At 36.1% G+C, this 17,660-nt stretch overlaps 2 protein-coding genes and 1 pseudogene across 2 annotated transcripts in view; 1 reads left to right on the top strand and 2 right to left on the bottom strand.

Moving 5' to 3' along the window:
• Positions 1–3,023: 3,023 nt before the first annotated feature.
• On the bottom strand, positions 3,024–3,214 carry LOC117283867 (annotated as a pseudogene).
• Positions 3,215–6,373: 3,159 nt separating this feature from the next.
• Positions 6,374–6,937, bottom strand: LOC104855004 (interferon alpha-4). The gene has a single exon (XM_010613741.1). The coding sequence runs from the start codon at positions 6,935–6,937 to the stop codon at positions 6,374–6,376; it is 564 nt and encodes a 187-aa protein (XP_010612043.1).
• Positions 6,938–8,856: 1,919 nt separating this feature from the next.
• Positions 8,857–17,660, top strand: part of LOC117283837 (high mobility group nucleosome-binding domain-containing protein 5-like) — a 21,447-nt gene continuing 12,643 nt past the window's right edge. The window contains 6 exon segments of the mRNA XM_033757644.1: positions 8,857–9,151; positions 9,154–9,386; positions 9,388–9,450; positions 9,483–9,600; positions 11,411–11,460; positions 17,419–17,625. Coding sequence (XP_033613535.1) covers positions 8,857–9,151; positions 9,154–9,386; positions 9,388–9,450; positions 9,483–9,600; positions 11,411–11,460; positions 17,419–17,625 — 966 coding nt within the window.

Below are 17,660 nucleotides of genomic sequence, written 5' to 3'. Positions count from 1 at the left end.
AGTGGATTTAAACAGTACAGTATGTTCCACCCAACAACAACAGAACACACAATCTTTTCAGGAGCTCAGTGGCACTTTCTTCAGAATAAACCACATACTAGTCAATAAAGTCTTCTTCAGTGGAAAAGAATTAAAATCATCACATGATATCATATGGTATAGTCTTTGAAATAAGAAATTAATGGCAAAAGAAACCACAGAAAATTTTCAAACACCTGGACTTCAAATATACAATCCTGAGTACTCAGTAGTTCACAGAAGAAATCAAGAATTAAAACAGTTCCTAAAATCAAATGATAATGCCTGGGCAATAGCAGAAACTATAGGACACAATGAAGCAATCCTAAGAGGAAAAATTATTGCTGTAGATGCTCATATTAGAAAAGCTAAGCAAACTTAAATGAACTAATAAGAATAACAACAGTCCAAACTAAACTGGGTTCAAGGAAGGTAAACATAAAGATTGGAGCACAAATTAACAAAATCAAGATGAAAACTAATGCAAAGAATCAATGAAGATCTGGTTCTTTGAAAGAATGAACTAAATAGACAAACCTTTAGCTAAACTTACCCAGAGAAGGAAACAAAAGACGCATATCATTGCCCTTAGAAATGACAAAGTCAAAATCACAACAGATAATGCTGAAATCCAGAAGATCATTAATAACAACTATGAAAAATTGTGCTTCAACAAATTGGAAAATATTGAAGAAATGGGCAGATTCCTCAACACACATGAATTACTAAGCTGAACCAAGAGTACATAAGTACTCCGAACAATCCAATAGACAATAAAGTGGAGGCAGTAATAAAAACTCTACCAACTAAAAATAGTACAGGCCTTTAACAGATTTACCACTGAATTTTACAAAATGTCTTCAGAAAGGATATAACACCAGTTCTTCTCAAAATCATCAATGAAAGTGAAAGGGAAGGAGTACTCCCAAACTCATTTATAGCCGAGGATTTAGCTTGGTGATTCTGCTGTCTGCCTTGAAAACAGAAGGTCCTGAGTTTGATCCTTGGTGAAAAAAAACAAAAAAACCCACAAATAAAACAACCAAAACAACAACAGCAACAATAAAAACAACAAAACAAAAAACCTACAAAAGAATAGAGTACAAACTCATTTATGGAAGCTAACATTAACTTTGATGCCGGAAGCCAGACAAAAACCTAATTTAAAAAGAAAACTATGGGCAATCTCATTAAGGAACATAGGAAGAAATATCCTCAACAAGATAGTGGCAAACAGGATGCAACTAATCAACAAAAAGATAATATATCATCATGACCATGTAACTTTCACAACAAAGATTGCATACTCAATGTATACAAATCAGTAAGTGTAATAGATCACATAAACAGACTCAAGGAAAAAAAAAACACCACATGATTATATCAATGGATGTGCAACAAACTTTTGAGGAAATACAACATTTATTCATACTAAAAAAAAAAAAAACTGTGAAGAAAATGGTTATAGAATGACCCAACCTCAAGCTGTTAGAAAGCCGTTTGTGACAAACTCCAAGGCAACATCATATTAAATGGGGAAAAGTTGAAAGCTCTTTCTTTAAAATTAGGAATAAGACAAGGGTATTTACTATCATTGTTCTTCTTCAATGTAGAACTCAAAATGGCCAGAGCGATCAAGAAAGAGAATAAAAGTAATATGTGCAAGGAAGGGAGAATTCATATTGTCATTATTTGCAAAAGACATGATCCACTAAATAGCAGTCCCCAAAAATTCCACTGAAAGACTCTTAAAATTAATAATCAAATTCAGCAGTGTAGCAGGATAGAAAATCACTATACAAAAATCAATGTCATTCCTGTACACCAATTATGAACACACTGAGAAAGGAATTATTGAAAATAATGTCATTCAGAATAGCATCAAGAGAAATTAAATACTTAGGAATTAGTCTTATCAAGGAAGTGAAAAACCTCTGCAATAAAAACTATAGAGCTCTGACAAAGTAGATCAAAGAAAGATCATCAGAAATTTGAGAGACATCACCTGTTCCTGGCTAGGCAAAATCAATGTTGTCAAAATGGCCATACTTTCATAATTGAAATATAGGTTTAATGCAATCCCCATCAAAATACCACCAACAGTACTCACAGAACTAGAAAAAACAGTGCTAAAATTCATATGGATCCAAAAGAGATCCAAAATGGCAAATCAGTTCTGGACAACAAGAACAAAGCAGGAGGCATCACAATCCCAGATTTCAAGTTATGTTACAAAGCTACAGTGGTTAAAAAATGGCATAGAAATGGCATAGTAAAAGATATGGCAAAGAGTTGCAGAAACAAGCCCAAACACATTCTGCCTCCTGATCTTTGACAAAGGAGCCAAGAGAGTATGATGGAAGAAAGACATCCTCTTCTTCAGTGGTACTGAGAAAACTGCTATCCACATGGCGAATATTGAAGCTAGCCCCATTTCTCACTCTGTGCTAAACTAAATCAAAGTTGATGAAAAAATCTAAATATTAAAACAGAAACACTTATGCTGGGAGAAAAAATAAAATTCTTAAAGACAGGTGTAGACAAAGACTTTCTGAACAGACATATAATTGCACAAACAATAATATTAAGAATAAAAATGTGATTAGGTCAACTTAAGAAGTTTTTGCTCAGCAAAGGAAGTAACTAATAAAAATGAAGAAAAAAATACCCCCACCAAAATGAAGAGACAACATCCACAACAGGAAAAAATAATTTGCCAGCTACACCTCAGATAGAGAATTAATATTAAGAATATAAGAAGAACTCAAAAAATCAAACCCCTCAAAATGCAAGACCCATTCAAAAAATGGGCAACTGATAAGATTAGATTTTTCTCAGAAGAGGAAGTCAAAATGACCAATAAATACATCAAAAAGTTCAACATCAGTCCGGAGATTTAGCTCAGCGGTTCAACTGCCTGCCTTGTAAGCACAAGGACCTGAGTTCGACCTCAAGTGCCAACAAAAAGAAAAAGAAACAAAGAAAAGAAAAAGTTCAACATCAATAGTTGTTATGGGAATGCAAATTAAACCAACACAGAGATTCCTTTTCAGAAAGAGTGGCTATCTTCAAGAATTAAAACAATAACATGTTGATGAAGCCGTGTGGAAAAACGAACACTTCTGCATTTTTCAATTAGCAATAATCACACTTTGGATAAACCTCATTGGCTATGATATTGCCACTGCACAAAGATTGCTTCTGCATTTTTGATAGCAATATACACTGGTAGAACTACGATGAAAATCAGTATGGAAATTCCTCAAAAACTAAAATGGAAATTTCATTCCATGCATCTATTCTCCTACCAGCTATCTTCCCAAAAGAGATAAAAGATATCATATGTAAGTTCAGCATGTATACCCAAGTTTATGGCAGCACAATTCATGAAGCTAAATCTTGGAAGTAGCTTATTTTTCCACAAAAGATGATGGATAAAGAAAATGTCATATTTATACATAAGAGAGTACTACTGTGCTATGAAGGATAAATTTGAGTTATTTTGGGAAAATGGATACACCTTGAATCCATAATACTGAATGATATCAGACACATTTAAATACTCTATGATTTCTACTGTATGACAAACCCAAAGTATAAATAAAGAGTCATGCAAAAGATAGATAATAAGAAATAGATATAGATCTTTTGCAAGTTAGAAGGGGTCTTCAAGTGGAGGGAAGAGAGATATAAATAAACAATAAGGGGAAAGAGGAATGGCAAGAGACATAAATAGAATAAACACTTGTCATGTACATGCACCCACAATAAATATAATCATTATGAACTACAAAATGCACTACTGAAAAGGATGATTTGTAGGGCTGGGATTTAGCTCAGTGGTTCCACCACCTGCTTCTCAAACACAAGGTACTGAGTTTGATCCTTGGTACCAAAAAAAAAGAAAAAAAAAAAGATTTACACATCAGCTTGGCCTTTATGTTCTGTGTATCTCTTAAGCTTTAAAAGATGGCATTTTAGTTTGGCAAACATGAAATAAAAGCCAAGTATTTGCTGAGATATTGGAAAAGCTACCCATATGCACAAGCACAAAAGACCCACAGAGTCACATGGAGCTTCTCCACTGGTCTGGAATCAACTCAGTCAACATGAGAAAAGGTTGTGCACAGGCAACACAGCTTGGTCCAGTGCCTCAAAGACTATCTGGGACATTGAGATGCTGCTCCAGCACCTTCAGAGCTGGAAGTGCTTGCTTTCTGTGGAACTGCAGCAAGTGGGTTTCATGATGGTTCTTTGGTGGGCTCTCTTGAAGTTTCTTTCCAAGATAAGAAATGAGCTTTTCGTTTTGACTCCTTTTTAATGAACCATCACCATCATTTTGATGAACTTTCATTCTGAGATAGAATAGCTTTTTAACTATCCAATTAATGGTAATGAGTTCTAATTTCTTATTGATGCAGGTGTGTTTTGTGGGCCCTAATCTTCAGGAAAGTTCCCAAGTTTTAAGAATACCTAAACATTGCAAAATGCACAGACTGCAAGGAAAGGAAGAGAACTGATCTTTAAAAATCATCTCTTTAATCAACTAAGAAAAAAATTCACAAAGGTTTTTCCCTTTAGAAATTGTGACCTTCCAATATGCACATTACTGATGTGTCCTCCTAGAAAGGCTTTTCTTCAAGAGCCTCAGGTTAACATACTCAGACCTTGTCCATGTCCCTGTTGCTTTTGTACTGTTGATTTTCAAAGAAGCTTACATCTGACCATGATCTAAGATGACTTGGGATTGTGCTATCTTCATGAATAATCTGTCCTGTGCTTTATGACTCATTGCTCTACACTGGAGTAACCCTCGACCTCTGCAACAGTATTTAGGGTGAGAAGCCTTCGGTGTCATCCATGTTGAGGACACTGTTCTTGTCTGCAACCCTCTAGGAGATCTCTTTGCTCTCCACATCCACTTCAGTCATTTCCTTCCTATGGAAAAGAATCCAAAGGATTCTAAATCTAGAATTTGGGTCTTATGGTTTGAAAGAAAAAGTAGCTCAATTTATAGGAACTGTTTCTTGAGACCCTGTTGTTATTCTGGTGGACACTTTAATTATCTTTATCCTCTGTCCATGACCTCCAGTTGACTCCTTCAACCTCATCCTGTTTCTGAGCAGCCATTTGAGTATTTGCAGCAGAGGAGAGTTTGTGCCTGGTGCTGACTCCTTCCTATTAGTGATACCAGGATGCAGAAACCTCTAAACCAGGGTACACATGGACAGAAAGCAGCTGTGGGTGAATGGGGTGTTAGGTGAAGGGACAGAATGTTGCGGGCAGTTTCAAGCTACACTTTATGTGACTTCAAAAATTCCTCCCCTAAGCAGACTTATTTCCTTTAAACCACTTTTATCCATTCCCTCTGGTTATCTTTGTACTATGAGGCTCTTTTACTTTTCTTTGTGACTCTTCTCTTGCTCCCTTTAAAGACGAATGGCCCCAACATCCAGTGTAAGTCTTTTTTTTCTCCCTCTAGCCTTTTGTCACATGAGCAGCTCCACTGCTGGTATTTCAGTGACCACACAGAACTTCCATTTTATGCATTGTAAAGTCATGTATGTGAGGAACAGTGGACATTTGATGTAGAAGTCTACGTTTGTCATTTTATGCCTTAACATATGTCAACACTCATATTCCTGAGAAAATTTTAATGGTTTTTCCTTTTTCTCTTTGCAGCAGTCCATATAACAGATATTAACTATGATTGTTCCTTTTAGTTTTTTTTTATCTACAAAATCAGTGAGATACGATTTTATTTTTTGTTTTCAGAAGTGATGTCAATGGAACTCAGAGCCTCACATGAGCTCCATGAGCATTCATGAACTGAGCTTACATTCCAGCCTAGAAGGTAGTCAGTAGTTCCTTTCAGTTTGAGTTTGATGAAGGGTAAATGGATTCCGTCTTCCATATCTTTATAAGGTTGCACACTGAGGTTTATGAGTACCTTTTAAAGATTAAATACATCTTACAAGTTTTCATACAATACAAATTTAGTGAATAAAGAAAAATGGGCAAATTGAGTAAAATATAAAGAACATATTTTATTACATTAACTCCAGTTTAGAAGTGTACATAATATTGTGTGTAGAAACATAAAATAAATCCTGTAAATAGTTAAATAAATGAATATTAAAGTAGACAAATAAATAGATGCTTGTATCTTTACAAGGTTAGCTGGAAGGGCAATTCCATGTAAAGATAAACACAGTGTTACTTGGTATTTCTGAAAATATCAGACAATCAGAACGTTTTATGAATAGGATAGAAAGGAGAGTCTTTGAAGTGGCAGAAATTAAAAGTGTGATACAGTCAATGAGAACCTTTTGCAAGTTAGACCAGGACTCATTCCTTAGTCTTTCACCTTTCTTGCAAGTATTCCTGATGACAAGAAGGACCTCATGATTTCTGCTCTGACAACTTCCCAGGCACAAAGGCTGTATTGCTTCTCCTTCAGGTAGAGAGTGATCCTGTGGAAGTATCTCCTCAAAGCCAGTCTGGAGTCCTCATGCAGGACCGGCACCTCTTCCAGCCCCACCTCCTGGGTCAGGCAGGCCTCCAGATCACTCAGCTGCTGGTGGAGGCCAGTGCAGAAGGTGTCCAGCAGGTTATTGTTCCAGGCAGCAGATGAATCCTCTGTGCTGAAGAGGCGGAAGGTCTGGCTTGTCATCTCATGGAGGACAGAGATGGCCCGAGCCTTCTGGATCCGTTTGCCATCGAACTCCTGGCGGGGGAAGCCAAAGTCCTCTCTGTCCTTCAGGCAGGAGAAAGTGGAGATTCTCCTCATTTGTTGCAGTAGTGTCAAGGCCCTCTCATTTCCCTGGCTGTGGGTTTGAGGCAGGTCACAGCCCAGAGAGCACGATGACATGATGGTAAGCGCCACCAGGGCCACCAGTACAGAAAATGGCCAGGCCATTGGGGATTCTGCTGATGCTGCTGGGCTGCCTGAGGTGGGTGTGTGATCTTGAACCTCTGCCTCTGGGTTCTCTGAGGACCTCGATTTGTTCAGACGACTTAAATAGAGAACACAGAAGCTTCATTTTCTGAATGCCCTCCCTTTGTTTTCTACTTCTGTTTTTCTTTTCCCTTCTCTAATGGGGTTTCAGTAAGGTTTCTCATCCACTTTGCTTTCATCATTACATCTACTCCCCATGCTACCAGACCTTTGATAGATATGTTTTCCTAAATGAATTCCTGATTAAAACTCAGTGGCATCGAGATAGAATAATATACTTATGATCTGAATTTGTGTCTTTGCTACACATATAAAAAAAGGATGTGAGAGTATTTTATTTATTTACAGTTTGAGGAATAACTAAACAAAAATTTTAAGCTGAAAGTTAAATTTATAATCTATATAACAGCACATTAGTGATAATCAGGTTTTGAAAACAGCCTCTATGTTGAATGAATAAATGAAATGTGGTATTTGGAGTATGTGAAACCATAATGAAACCCTAATGTTAAGTGAAACAAACCAAAAACTGAAGTTTAAATATCATTTCTTTCATATGAGAAACCAAAATTATAAATAAAGGGCAAACTAAAAGATAGATAATAGCAAATAGGGAGATAACATACTTCACAAATGGAAAGTAATCAAGAGTTTGCTGGAGGGGAGGCAAGCCAGGGCAAGAGGATGATAAAAAGAATTAAGCTGTGCTATGTACATGCATTAACTCCATGCAATAAAAATATCAAGTATTGCAAACATGTACTAATGAAATTAAATTTAAAAATACAATAAAAGTTACTGATAACTTTGTAATAGTATGTTCTTTTTAATTTTAATATAACTTATCTCCATATTATTTTCTTCTTATAAATTATATATACTTATAGTGATATATTATATAAATTTAATAAGTAAAATCATACAAATTTATAAACTCATAAAAATGTATATAAATGCAATGAAATCTTTCAAAACTGCTAAAAGCTTCTTTAAATATAAATTATTTTTGATAACTTTTAACTTGAATAATTAGTGTAAATTTCATTTTAAATTTTAAATTTCATTTCACATGGGAAAATAACCCTCAGCTTCTCTCGCTTTCAGATGTGGTCAACATTTTTCATTTTAAGAATTGAATATAATTACTGATATGTTCAATAAATTTAATAGAATTAAATACTGAATACAATTTGTGTTTAATTCTTGGAGCCCAAACCACATTCGTAGCCCCAGTAATTAATTTTCCCATATATGGGATCTGTATCATCCCTTAAGAGAATACATGTTTGAGAAAAGGTCACATTGCTTTTGAAGAAATTGATCTTTTAAAAACTATATTGATATTCAAACATCTAAAACAATCTTCAAGTATTTTAATCCTATTTGCTTATTACAAATAAACTATTTTTGCTTTGATATCAATAATATGAACTATATGTAAAAAAGTAAATGGACTTAATGATTTACTTTTGTATCATAATTTGCTCTTGTAGCATTCAATATAACAGATATCCCTTCTCATTTGTGTTTCACAGAAAGCAAAACTTGTTGCTTTTTGTATTACAGTGACTGGGGATAAATAGAAAACAAAAAATATACCAAACTAAAAAAAAAAAACCAAAACAAAAAGTTGAAAGAAATATCCTACTGGGGAAATGAATAACAAATAAAATTTAGTTCAACTTTCTTTCTTTGTTGCTTTGTTTCTTTCTTCCTTCCTTCCTTCCTTCCTTTCTTTCTCTCTCTCTTTCTTTTTGAGAAGAGTATGGATCCTGCTGCAATTAGTTCATTCAAAGACTCAGTTGCTTCTCAGATTGAGAAGAGACTGCTTTTGTCTTTTTTTCATTGACTATTAAACTGTCCTATAGAGAGTTGCAACAATGCCCCAAAGAAAGGCTGTAGATCAAGGTGACACGAGGCAGGAGCCAAAGAGAAGATCAGCTAAATTGTCTAATAAAATGAAGACCAAAAATGATATGATAGAAAGAAACATAGATGCAAATGCAAAAACACTAGTTGAGATCAAACAGGAAGTTGTTAAAGACTACAACAATTAAAATGCTGAAAAGAGAGAAACCAAAATTATAGAAGCACCAGCTCTTAAAAAAGAAATTAAGGAAATAAAAGAGGAAAAAATTGATGACAGTGGGAAAGAGGGAGGAGAAAAGAGAAGCAGTAACAGCAGAAGGAAAACAAGACAAAAAAAGATCAGAAAAATAAAGATCAACATAAAGAAGAGAAAGAGAAGAAGAAAATAAGAAAGGATGAAAAAGAGGACAAAGATAGAAACCAGAAAGGAAAAGATGGAGAAAAGGAGGAGTACCAAAATGAAAAAAGAGACAAAGGGTGTGAAGGTGGAAAAGGGAAAGAAGATGGAAAAGAGGGAAAACATGAAAAAGAGAAAGGTTTAAAGAGAAAATGGAAAAGGGAAAGAGAAGGAAAATGGAAAAAAGAATAAAGATGAAAAAGAGCAAGTATATAGAGAAGAGAATATGAAAAAGAGGAGGGATATGGACAGGAAAATGAAGATGGAAATGCAGAAGAAGATGGAAAGGAAAAAGAAAAAGATGGAAAAGAGGAAGAAGGAAAAGACAAGGAAGATGTGAAAGAACATAGAAGAGGAGGTGGGAAATGATAGTTTTCTACCAGACAAAATGGTACCAATGGTCCTACATTCTAAAGTGGCTCCCATTCCTAAAATGGTTCCAGCTTACAGAAATGAGTCACTTTGGAAACGTGAAACCTACCCCCTCTGGAGAAGCAAAACCTAACTTGTTGCTCCACCCTGCTACCCTCATGATCCTCTGCTTCCAATCACCCTGCCCAACAACCAGACCAATTCTCAACTCTCATGATAGTCTCCCCATTACACTGCCCTATATAAACCTCACACCAGTTAGTCTCACTCTTGCCATTGTTCAAGGTAGCCTGGAAGCTCTTTCTCCCCATAAAGCCTTGCCTTGGATGTTCCTGTTTCAACTCATTTTCTTTCAGGAAATAAGAGAGAAAGAAGAGGATGAAAACAAAGCTGAAGTTGGAAATGAATCTGAAACTGAAGAAGTTGAAAAACATGGAAAACAAAAGTCTCTGAATATCATTTAAAACTGTATTATATAGCTTCATAATTTGGTAACTCATGCCTTCATGTAACATTAGCAGAGAAAAATATTTTATAAACTATGTTTTTGGCATTTCAGTTCAGAACATTAATATCACATACCTTTTTAGTCACAAAATGGCTAACATGAAACTGTAATCTAAAAGTTTTGTGACAGTAGTAGTGGAATATATAAAAATACGCTTTCAACTTTGCCAGTGAATTTTGCTTTGTATATATTATGTTCAAATCTTAATATATATATATATATATTGTAATTTCACAATATAGGGGGTTTCCAAAAGAAAAAGTTTTATACAACATTCTTATGGCTCTCTAAATCACTTTTATAAAGAAGGTGAAGTGTTTTCACTTAATGCTATAAGTTAGCAGTACCTTTCCTAAATATAATTTTATTAATAACTTTGGAAATATGAAGTTGTAATTCACTTTTTCAAAGAAATACAAACATTTGTAATTTCACAATATAGGGGGTTTCCAAAAGAAAAAGTTTTATACAACATTCTTATGGCTCTCTAAATCACTTTTATAAAGAAGGTGAAGTGTTTTCACTTAATGCTATAAGTTAGCAGTACCTTTCCTAAATATAATTTTATTAATAACTTTGGAAATATGAAGTTGTAATTCACTTTTTCAAAGAAATACAAACATTTATTTCAGAAGGGCAATTTCAATTATATAAATTTTTGAAAAGTTTTCCTGGAATTGACAATGTTTTAGTGGATATATCTTAATTAAAAAGATTCTTCAAAGATGATTGTAGTTTGTTATAGCTCAAAATTGTGTCTAGTGAAACATGATGGCTCTAGATTTTTATATTGTGATGTTTGTGACAGCATTTACATATTTTCATTGAGATATAATTGCCATAAGACTCACTATTTTAGGAATTTCTAAGTATGAAGTTCAGTTGTTTTTAGCATGCTCCTAGCACTTCATAACCATCACCACTGTCTACTTCCAGAGCATTTTCATCGCCTCAATAAAAAAAGAAAAGGACTAAGTAATAATTCCTCCCTTCTTCTCATAAACCATGCACCATCCTCCATCCACTGGCAATAGTTTCTGGTTCTGTGAAATTGCCAAATCTGAACAGTTCAAATAAATGGAACCATACAGTTAAAACAAACAAACAAACAAATGAACAAAACCTTAGTTCATTCTGCCCAGCAAGTGGAGAATAAGATCTAGTGCAGAGCACAGCAAGATGGTTAAAAGGATTAGATAAAGTTAGCAAACAGGCCAAGGCTCAAAGATAAATTATTATTCCCCAGTCCAGAGCTTGTTTCTAGCTTTACTGCATTCTTTCATCACAGAGAGACAAGAAAGACACAACAACCAGATCATCATACTATACACAAGAAAGGTGAGTTTGTGAGAGCACAGCATTCTCTTTGGGTAAGGGGCAAGTGTTAATTCCATCAAGGTCTCTCCTAGTAGATAAAAAAACTGAGAAGACCAATATTCTTCTTGCCATATCAGGGGAAAGCAAAGGGAATGTCAGTGGTAGCTGTGAGGTGGGGTGGGGTGGGAAGTAGGTCTGTTTCCAGATGGCACATTCTTTGGGTAGTGTTGTTTACCAAAAGAGATTATAGTGCAACAGGGCAAAGATTAGAGTACATAAAATTTTAATTTTCTACTTTGTGATATTGTAGATTACCATATTTATAATAAATAAATAACTATAAAATTATCTGTATTCCTTCTACACATCATTTTCATTTTCTATTTAAATAGGTTAGCATATTCAGATATGTTGGAGGGCAGCAAAATGAAGGACTGCCCCGAGTCAAATTCCAGCTACACCACTGGGAAATGATCATTTCAAAGGACACTTCCACCAGTGCAGTATACTGAAATGATAAAGATAATATTAATAAAAGGAATAAATCATAAATTGTATAAAATGCTTATTGTAAGTCAGACACTGTTCTTAGTATTTAAACAGTCTCCATGAATAATAGCCCAGCTCAATGATGGCGAATCCTTTAGAGATAAGTGTCTGAACTGCAATCCAAAACCCATGTACTTATCACAAAGGGCCAACACTGAAATTAAACCTGAATACTGAGGTTTTAGTTTAGAAAAATAACTCATACATTAACATCTCTTGTTAAGAGAAAAACAAATAACACAATTGCCATAGGTTCACCATGATTGTCACAGCTTTTCATATCTATTGAAAACCTGCTGTGTGCCCAGACCCATTAAGCCAATGGGGACTTCAGTGACTATGGCATGCACTGAGAGGTTCCACTCTTTCCATTTACAACAGAAAAAGTGAAAGCACAGGGAGCTCATGAACTGTGGAGCCACGATGATGTGAGAGAAAATCCCACTCTAAGTCTTCAGCACTTACCTGCTCCCCGGGGATATTTCTGGCCATAAGAACAGAGGTGACTGTAGACTGATCAGTGTTTTCTAGTCAGTAGACTCCTTCCCGTGGAACAACAAATTCTTTCTCTGCCGCTGTCATTACTCTCTCACTGAAAAGTCTGATTTGCTTAAGCCAGACAGGTTACTTAGGCACTAACCTTGTCCATTTTACTGACATAGGTATTTTTTAGTTTTTATCTTCTTGAAAATGTGTCTTCATAAAGTTGAAAGTATTTGTTAAACACTTTATGTACCCTAGATATGTGCCTTAAGGCATGAACTAAAGCAAAATTAAATCAAGGACCTAAATAAAATGTAACCAAGGAACTGGGGCTCAGAGCTCTCATCTGGAAAGGCTCACTGAATGGATTAGTGGTGTGGAAATGGAAGGAGATCTGGAGAAATGAGAAGAGTCCAGCACATTACAAGAGGGTTACTCAGATGAAACATACTCTTGTCACCTACCTAGTCAGCTACTTGGTGCCTCTTAGTTGTAGGCAGGCATGTTTGTATGCTGATTTACTTTGAGAATTTGGTCCCAAATACCCAGCAATGTCATGACAAAACTAAAGAGGATGAGTTGGGGGGAAAATGTGCTTTTTTCCAGTGGCAGAAAATAGTTTTGCAATAATAAGCACAGAAAGGAAGCTAGTGTGGCTTTGACTCTTTTTTTTAGTTGAATCTTGACTAATATGGTAACTGTAGCATTATCCCTTGAAGGATTGGGGTCTTCTCACTCAACTGCTAAATTAACATTTGGTACCTTTTATCTACATCGATTCATATGGTATTGTATGTTCCATTTACATTTGATTTTCAAAATTTGGGGTATAATAATTATAGTACTACTTCAGATTGACAAACCAATGGTTTTGCCTGAAAATGTCCACATTCTTCTTTATATATGGCTATATTCGCTTTTTTAGCTACCAGAGATGTGGCCTTTAAGAGCTGACCTATTTCCTTTTAAAAATACTTCTTCAGGAATTTGTGTGAAAACTCTACACAGAAAAATCTTATCAAACTGATTTACTTCAGTCAAGTCCTAACCAATTCAGGAACTCAGCCATGATTTTCTTTTCTTTCTTGTGATACTGGGCTTTTTAACTGAGTTACATCCACAGGCCATTGTTTATTTTTTATTTTGAGACACTAGCTCACTAAAACTCAAAATTGCTCAACTAGGATTTGAATGCCCAATCTACCTAACTCAGCCTCTGAGTGGTAGGATTATACCAGTCAATATTTATGAAAGAAAAAAATAATTATTAAATACTAGAGAAATAATACCAGTAAATACTATATACAGGAATTGAGAGGACAGTAGATGAAAAGATAGTTTCAAATTCTTTAAGCTTCTCCAAAGAAAGTTTTATTGCAAGATTGTGTGAAGTATTTAGGAAAAAAGAGCAGATATTTGATTTGAGGAGCACTTTCATCAAATTTCTATCATTATTACTTAGAATATCAGTGAGAAACAGTGAACTGGTTACAAATAAAATACTCATTCTCTCCTTTTGTGACACTGATCCTCAAGGACCTGCATAAAGTCACACTGTCATGCTTTCCCTCTTTTCCCAAGTGTTAAGGACAGAATTTTGATTTTTCTGTGTTCCAAGACCTTCTCTCCATACTTATAGCCATATTCAAGATTCTGTGAAGGCAAAAAAATGAAACATGTCCTGCATGCAAATTGCAGAATTAGACTTCGCAGATCAGTTATTTTAATAAGGTGAGTGCTGAAATAAAATTGGCCATTTTTCCTATTAAAAATAGAATTAGTGGCCTGCTCACCCTGAACCATCACAGGAAGGATAGCCATGCCCTCTCCTGCCGGGAGATGCCATTGCTCAGGCGCCAGGAAGGTAGCCGCTGGGGCACCTCTGAACCCCCCACAACTTCCCCAACCCCCCTCCCCCCAGCAATTTCAGACCTCCTGATTGTGCCAGTTTTTGGACCCACTCTGCGGAGGCCGAGGTGGTCAGGAAGAGTATTTTTCTGAGTTCCCGACTTTGAACATCTTTAAAGAAAGGGCATGGGAAACCTGTAGTAGAACGGTGTGGAGTTCAACTGTTCAGGAGGGCAGGGAACTCAATCTGGCCTTGCAGCCCGAGGTCAGTCTGCATTGTGGGGTTCTGCCATCAGCTAGCTGAGATCAGGGGTCTTGGTTCTGCACATGGCTGCGCATGTTGTATATTATAACAGCAGAGATATACTTTGAAAGAGGCCCTTTAAATCCTTTTTTTCTTTCTTTTCCTCATTCCACTCTGCAAGTCCTTTCTTTTTTCTGTCCTCTTTCCCCAACTCAGTCTCTTGCTCCACCATATTATCCCTCATCTCCCTTTCTGTTTCTGCTCCTGTCCTAACTCAGATTTCTTCTTTTATCATTTTTTCTCTTTTATTTATGTTCTTTTCTTCTGTCATTCTACTTCACACAGGGATCAGCGGGTTCAAGGGAAAGTGAGCCCCTATTGCTGTTAAGGGGATATATTCTTGTCCTTCTACTTCTACTCTGTCTATCCCTTTTGAATTCGACAGTTTCCTGAATATTGTGTGGTCATTCTATGTCCTCTGGCTTCACTTGAAACCTTCTTCAATTGTTTTACTTATCTACTCCTCTCATCCTAGCTCTGTCTGAGCCCTCATCCTAAATGGTAAATATACTACATTGAAAAGTTTATTCACTGCAGACATGTTTTGGACTGCTTCTTGATTTCAATTTAATTCACATGGTTTAAGGCTGATAGACCAGTGACTACCACAAGTGGTCAGTTTACTGTGTTGAGTTGCCATTGTACAGAAATTAACAACCATATTGGTCTAGAAATGTTAATTTTTTTCCATTTGTACAGGGGTAACACACTGCATTAAATATGTAAGGTCTTATCTATGTGGTTTAGCTTACAGAAACTAATATTCTCTAAACAATAAAAAAAGGATAATATAAGACTACAAGAGCAAGAAGCAATTTAAATATGCTCATGGACCATTTTCATCTTCAGAATTAAGGATGATTCTAATTTTACATCATTGCATTTTTTCTTTTACTTTCCTTTTTAGTTTTATCATTTTAGGATTCCCTATTTTTAATTTTCATACAGAGATTTCTTTAACTGATCATTGTAATTAAGCATAAAGTCACAAATTACAAAGTCATATTTTGCTGAATCCTAGAGTTCTAAACTATTCATTCTACTTACTGTTTTTAGATTAGTTTATCCAAAAATTTCCAGTTTATTGTTGTTGTTCTTTATTTTGTACAAATAAGGCAGAGTTAGAAAAGAAAGGACATATGGAGATACCTCAAAGAGGTGGGACTAGAGGTTCCATTTGACCCAGCCATCCCTCTGTTGGATATTTTTCCAAAAGAATTAAAAGAATCATACCACAGTGATGTATGCACACCCATGTTTATAGTGGCACAGTTTGTAATAGCTAAAACTTGGAAACTTCTCATTTGCCCATCTGTTGGAAACTGGATAAAGAAGATGTAGTTTTTCTATAAAATGGAATACTACTCAGCCATAAAGAATGAGAAATTAGAGTTATTCATAGGAAAATGGATATATATTGAGGATATACTCTTAAGTGAAATAAATAAGCCACATATGTGTAAATACTGAATAGTTTCTCTGGTGTGAAAAACTATAATAGTACAAGATCCTAATGAGAAAATTAATAATGTGAAATAGGAAGAAAAGGGCTAAAGGTGTAGGGAAAGTGGGTAGAGTGGGGGAAAGGTAATAAGGGAGAGGAAAAAAATATGAGAAAATTAAAAAATGGAAATAAAGTGTTTGTAAATGGGGAGGGGAGGAGGAGGTGAAGGGAGGGCAGGAAAAAGGGGAAAAAAATGAGAATCAAGACGCGTCATGTAAAGGTACAGGATCCCAATAATGAATGTAACTGTATTATATACCTAGATTGTACCAATAAACTCAATAAAAAGAAAAAAATAGAATTAGTATGCCTAGTGTACAGTGAAGGACAGTTTCATTTAAAGAACTTGTCCTTTGTTCCCACAAGTCACAAACAGAATTTCTTTTAGCTTTTTTGGCATATCTGGACCATACATTTGGATCAATTAAATATGGACAGAAGTGATTTTTTTGTTTTGTTTTTTGCTTAGCGTCTAGGCCCATGAAAACATTCCCTCGTGATTCACTACAGTTGTCTTCTTTGCAACCACGGACACATTTGCAGTCATGTTGAAGATGTCAATACCAAAATATAGACAGCACTCAAGTCCTGGAATCACTGTGTGAAGGCAAGCCAAACAAGCACCGACCTGATCAGGAAGTCCTGCACTGAACTCCATGTGAAGGAAAGGGAAATTCGCACTGTGTTCTAATTATTGGCAGTTTTTAAAAAATCAGTTTAACTGACAAAGGTCTTTTAAAAATGTCCAAAAGAAGAGTCTTTCGAACAAAAACATCAGACTTCAGAAACCTCAAATACCTCTCAAGAATTGTGACATACAAAACGCTGTAAGTTGCAACGCTATTTATAGAAAACAATTCACTTGCTTTCTACATCGGATTTTTTATTCATAATGAATAACACACAATGCACTGTTCAAATAATGTCACGACTTGATTTCAGATATTATTCATCTGCAACGAAAACATGAGTTGAGGTTGCCTTTGGGCTTAGGAAACTGATGGAGGGTTAGAGTCCGGAGCAGAGCTCGGGCTTGTTTACTTGCTGACTTTTCCTTGAGAAGTGCTAAGGAGGGAGAAAGGTCTTTGGATTTCCCCCTCTGATGGCCTCGCAGGTACAGGTGCTGTAGTCTTTTCTTCAGAGGGCAGAGGATTCCTTGGAAATGCTTCAGGACAGCAAATCCCAAGGACGGAGAAGCCCGAGTTTCTGCTTCATGTGGTCTGGCAGCCGAGCTCGCCTAGGGAGCACTTGCTCGCGGACCACCTCATCCCAAGCCGCAAGGTTGTCCTAGGCGCTGAAGAGGTGGAAGATCTGCGGGAGCATCTGCGGGCAGAGAGGCGGCCTGCGTCTTCTGGGTATAGACGACGTTATTGGCATTTTTCCAAGACAATTTGAAGTCGGTTCTGCCGTCCAGGCATTTCTGGCAGGGGGTCCTTTGCAGCGTAGCTGCCCAGGAGCAGAAAGGGTCCCCCGGCCCCAAGGCCTGCTGCAGCGCAGAGTGCGCAGAGGGGGAGAGCTGTGGGCCCTCGGGAG

The sequence above is a fragment of the Fukomys damarensis genome, unplaced genomic scaffold, assembly GCF_012274545.1.
Source record: "Fukomys damarensis isolate Sample0158 unplaced genomic scaffold, DMR_v1.0_HiC HiC_scaffold_31, whole genome shotgun sequence".
NCBI lineage: Eukaryota > Metazoa > Chordata > Mammalia > Rodentia > Bathyergidae > Fukomys > Fukomys damarensis.
This window is presented reverse-complemented; position numbering and strand designations above follow the sequence as displayed.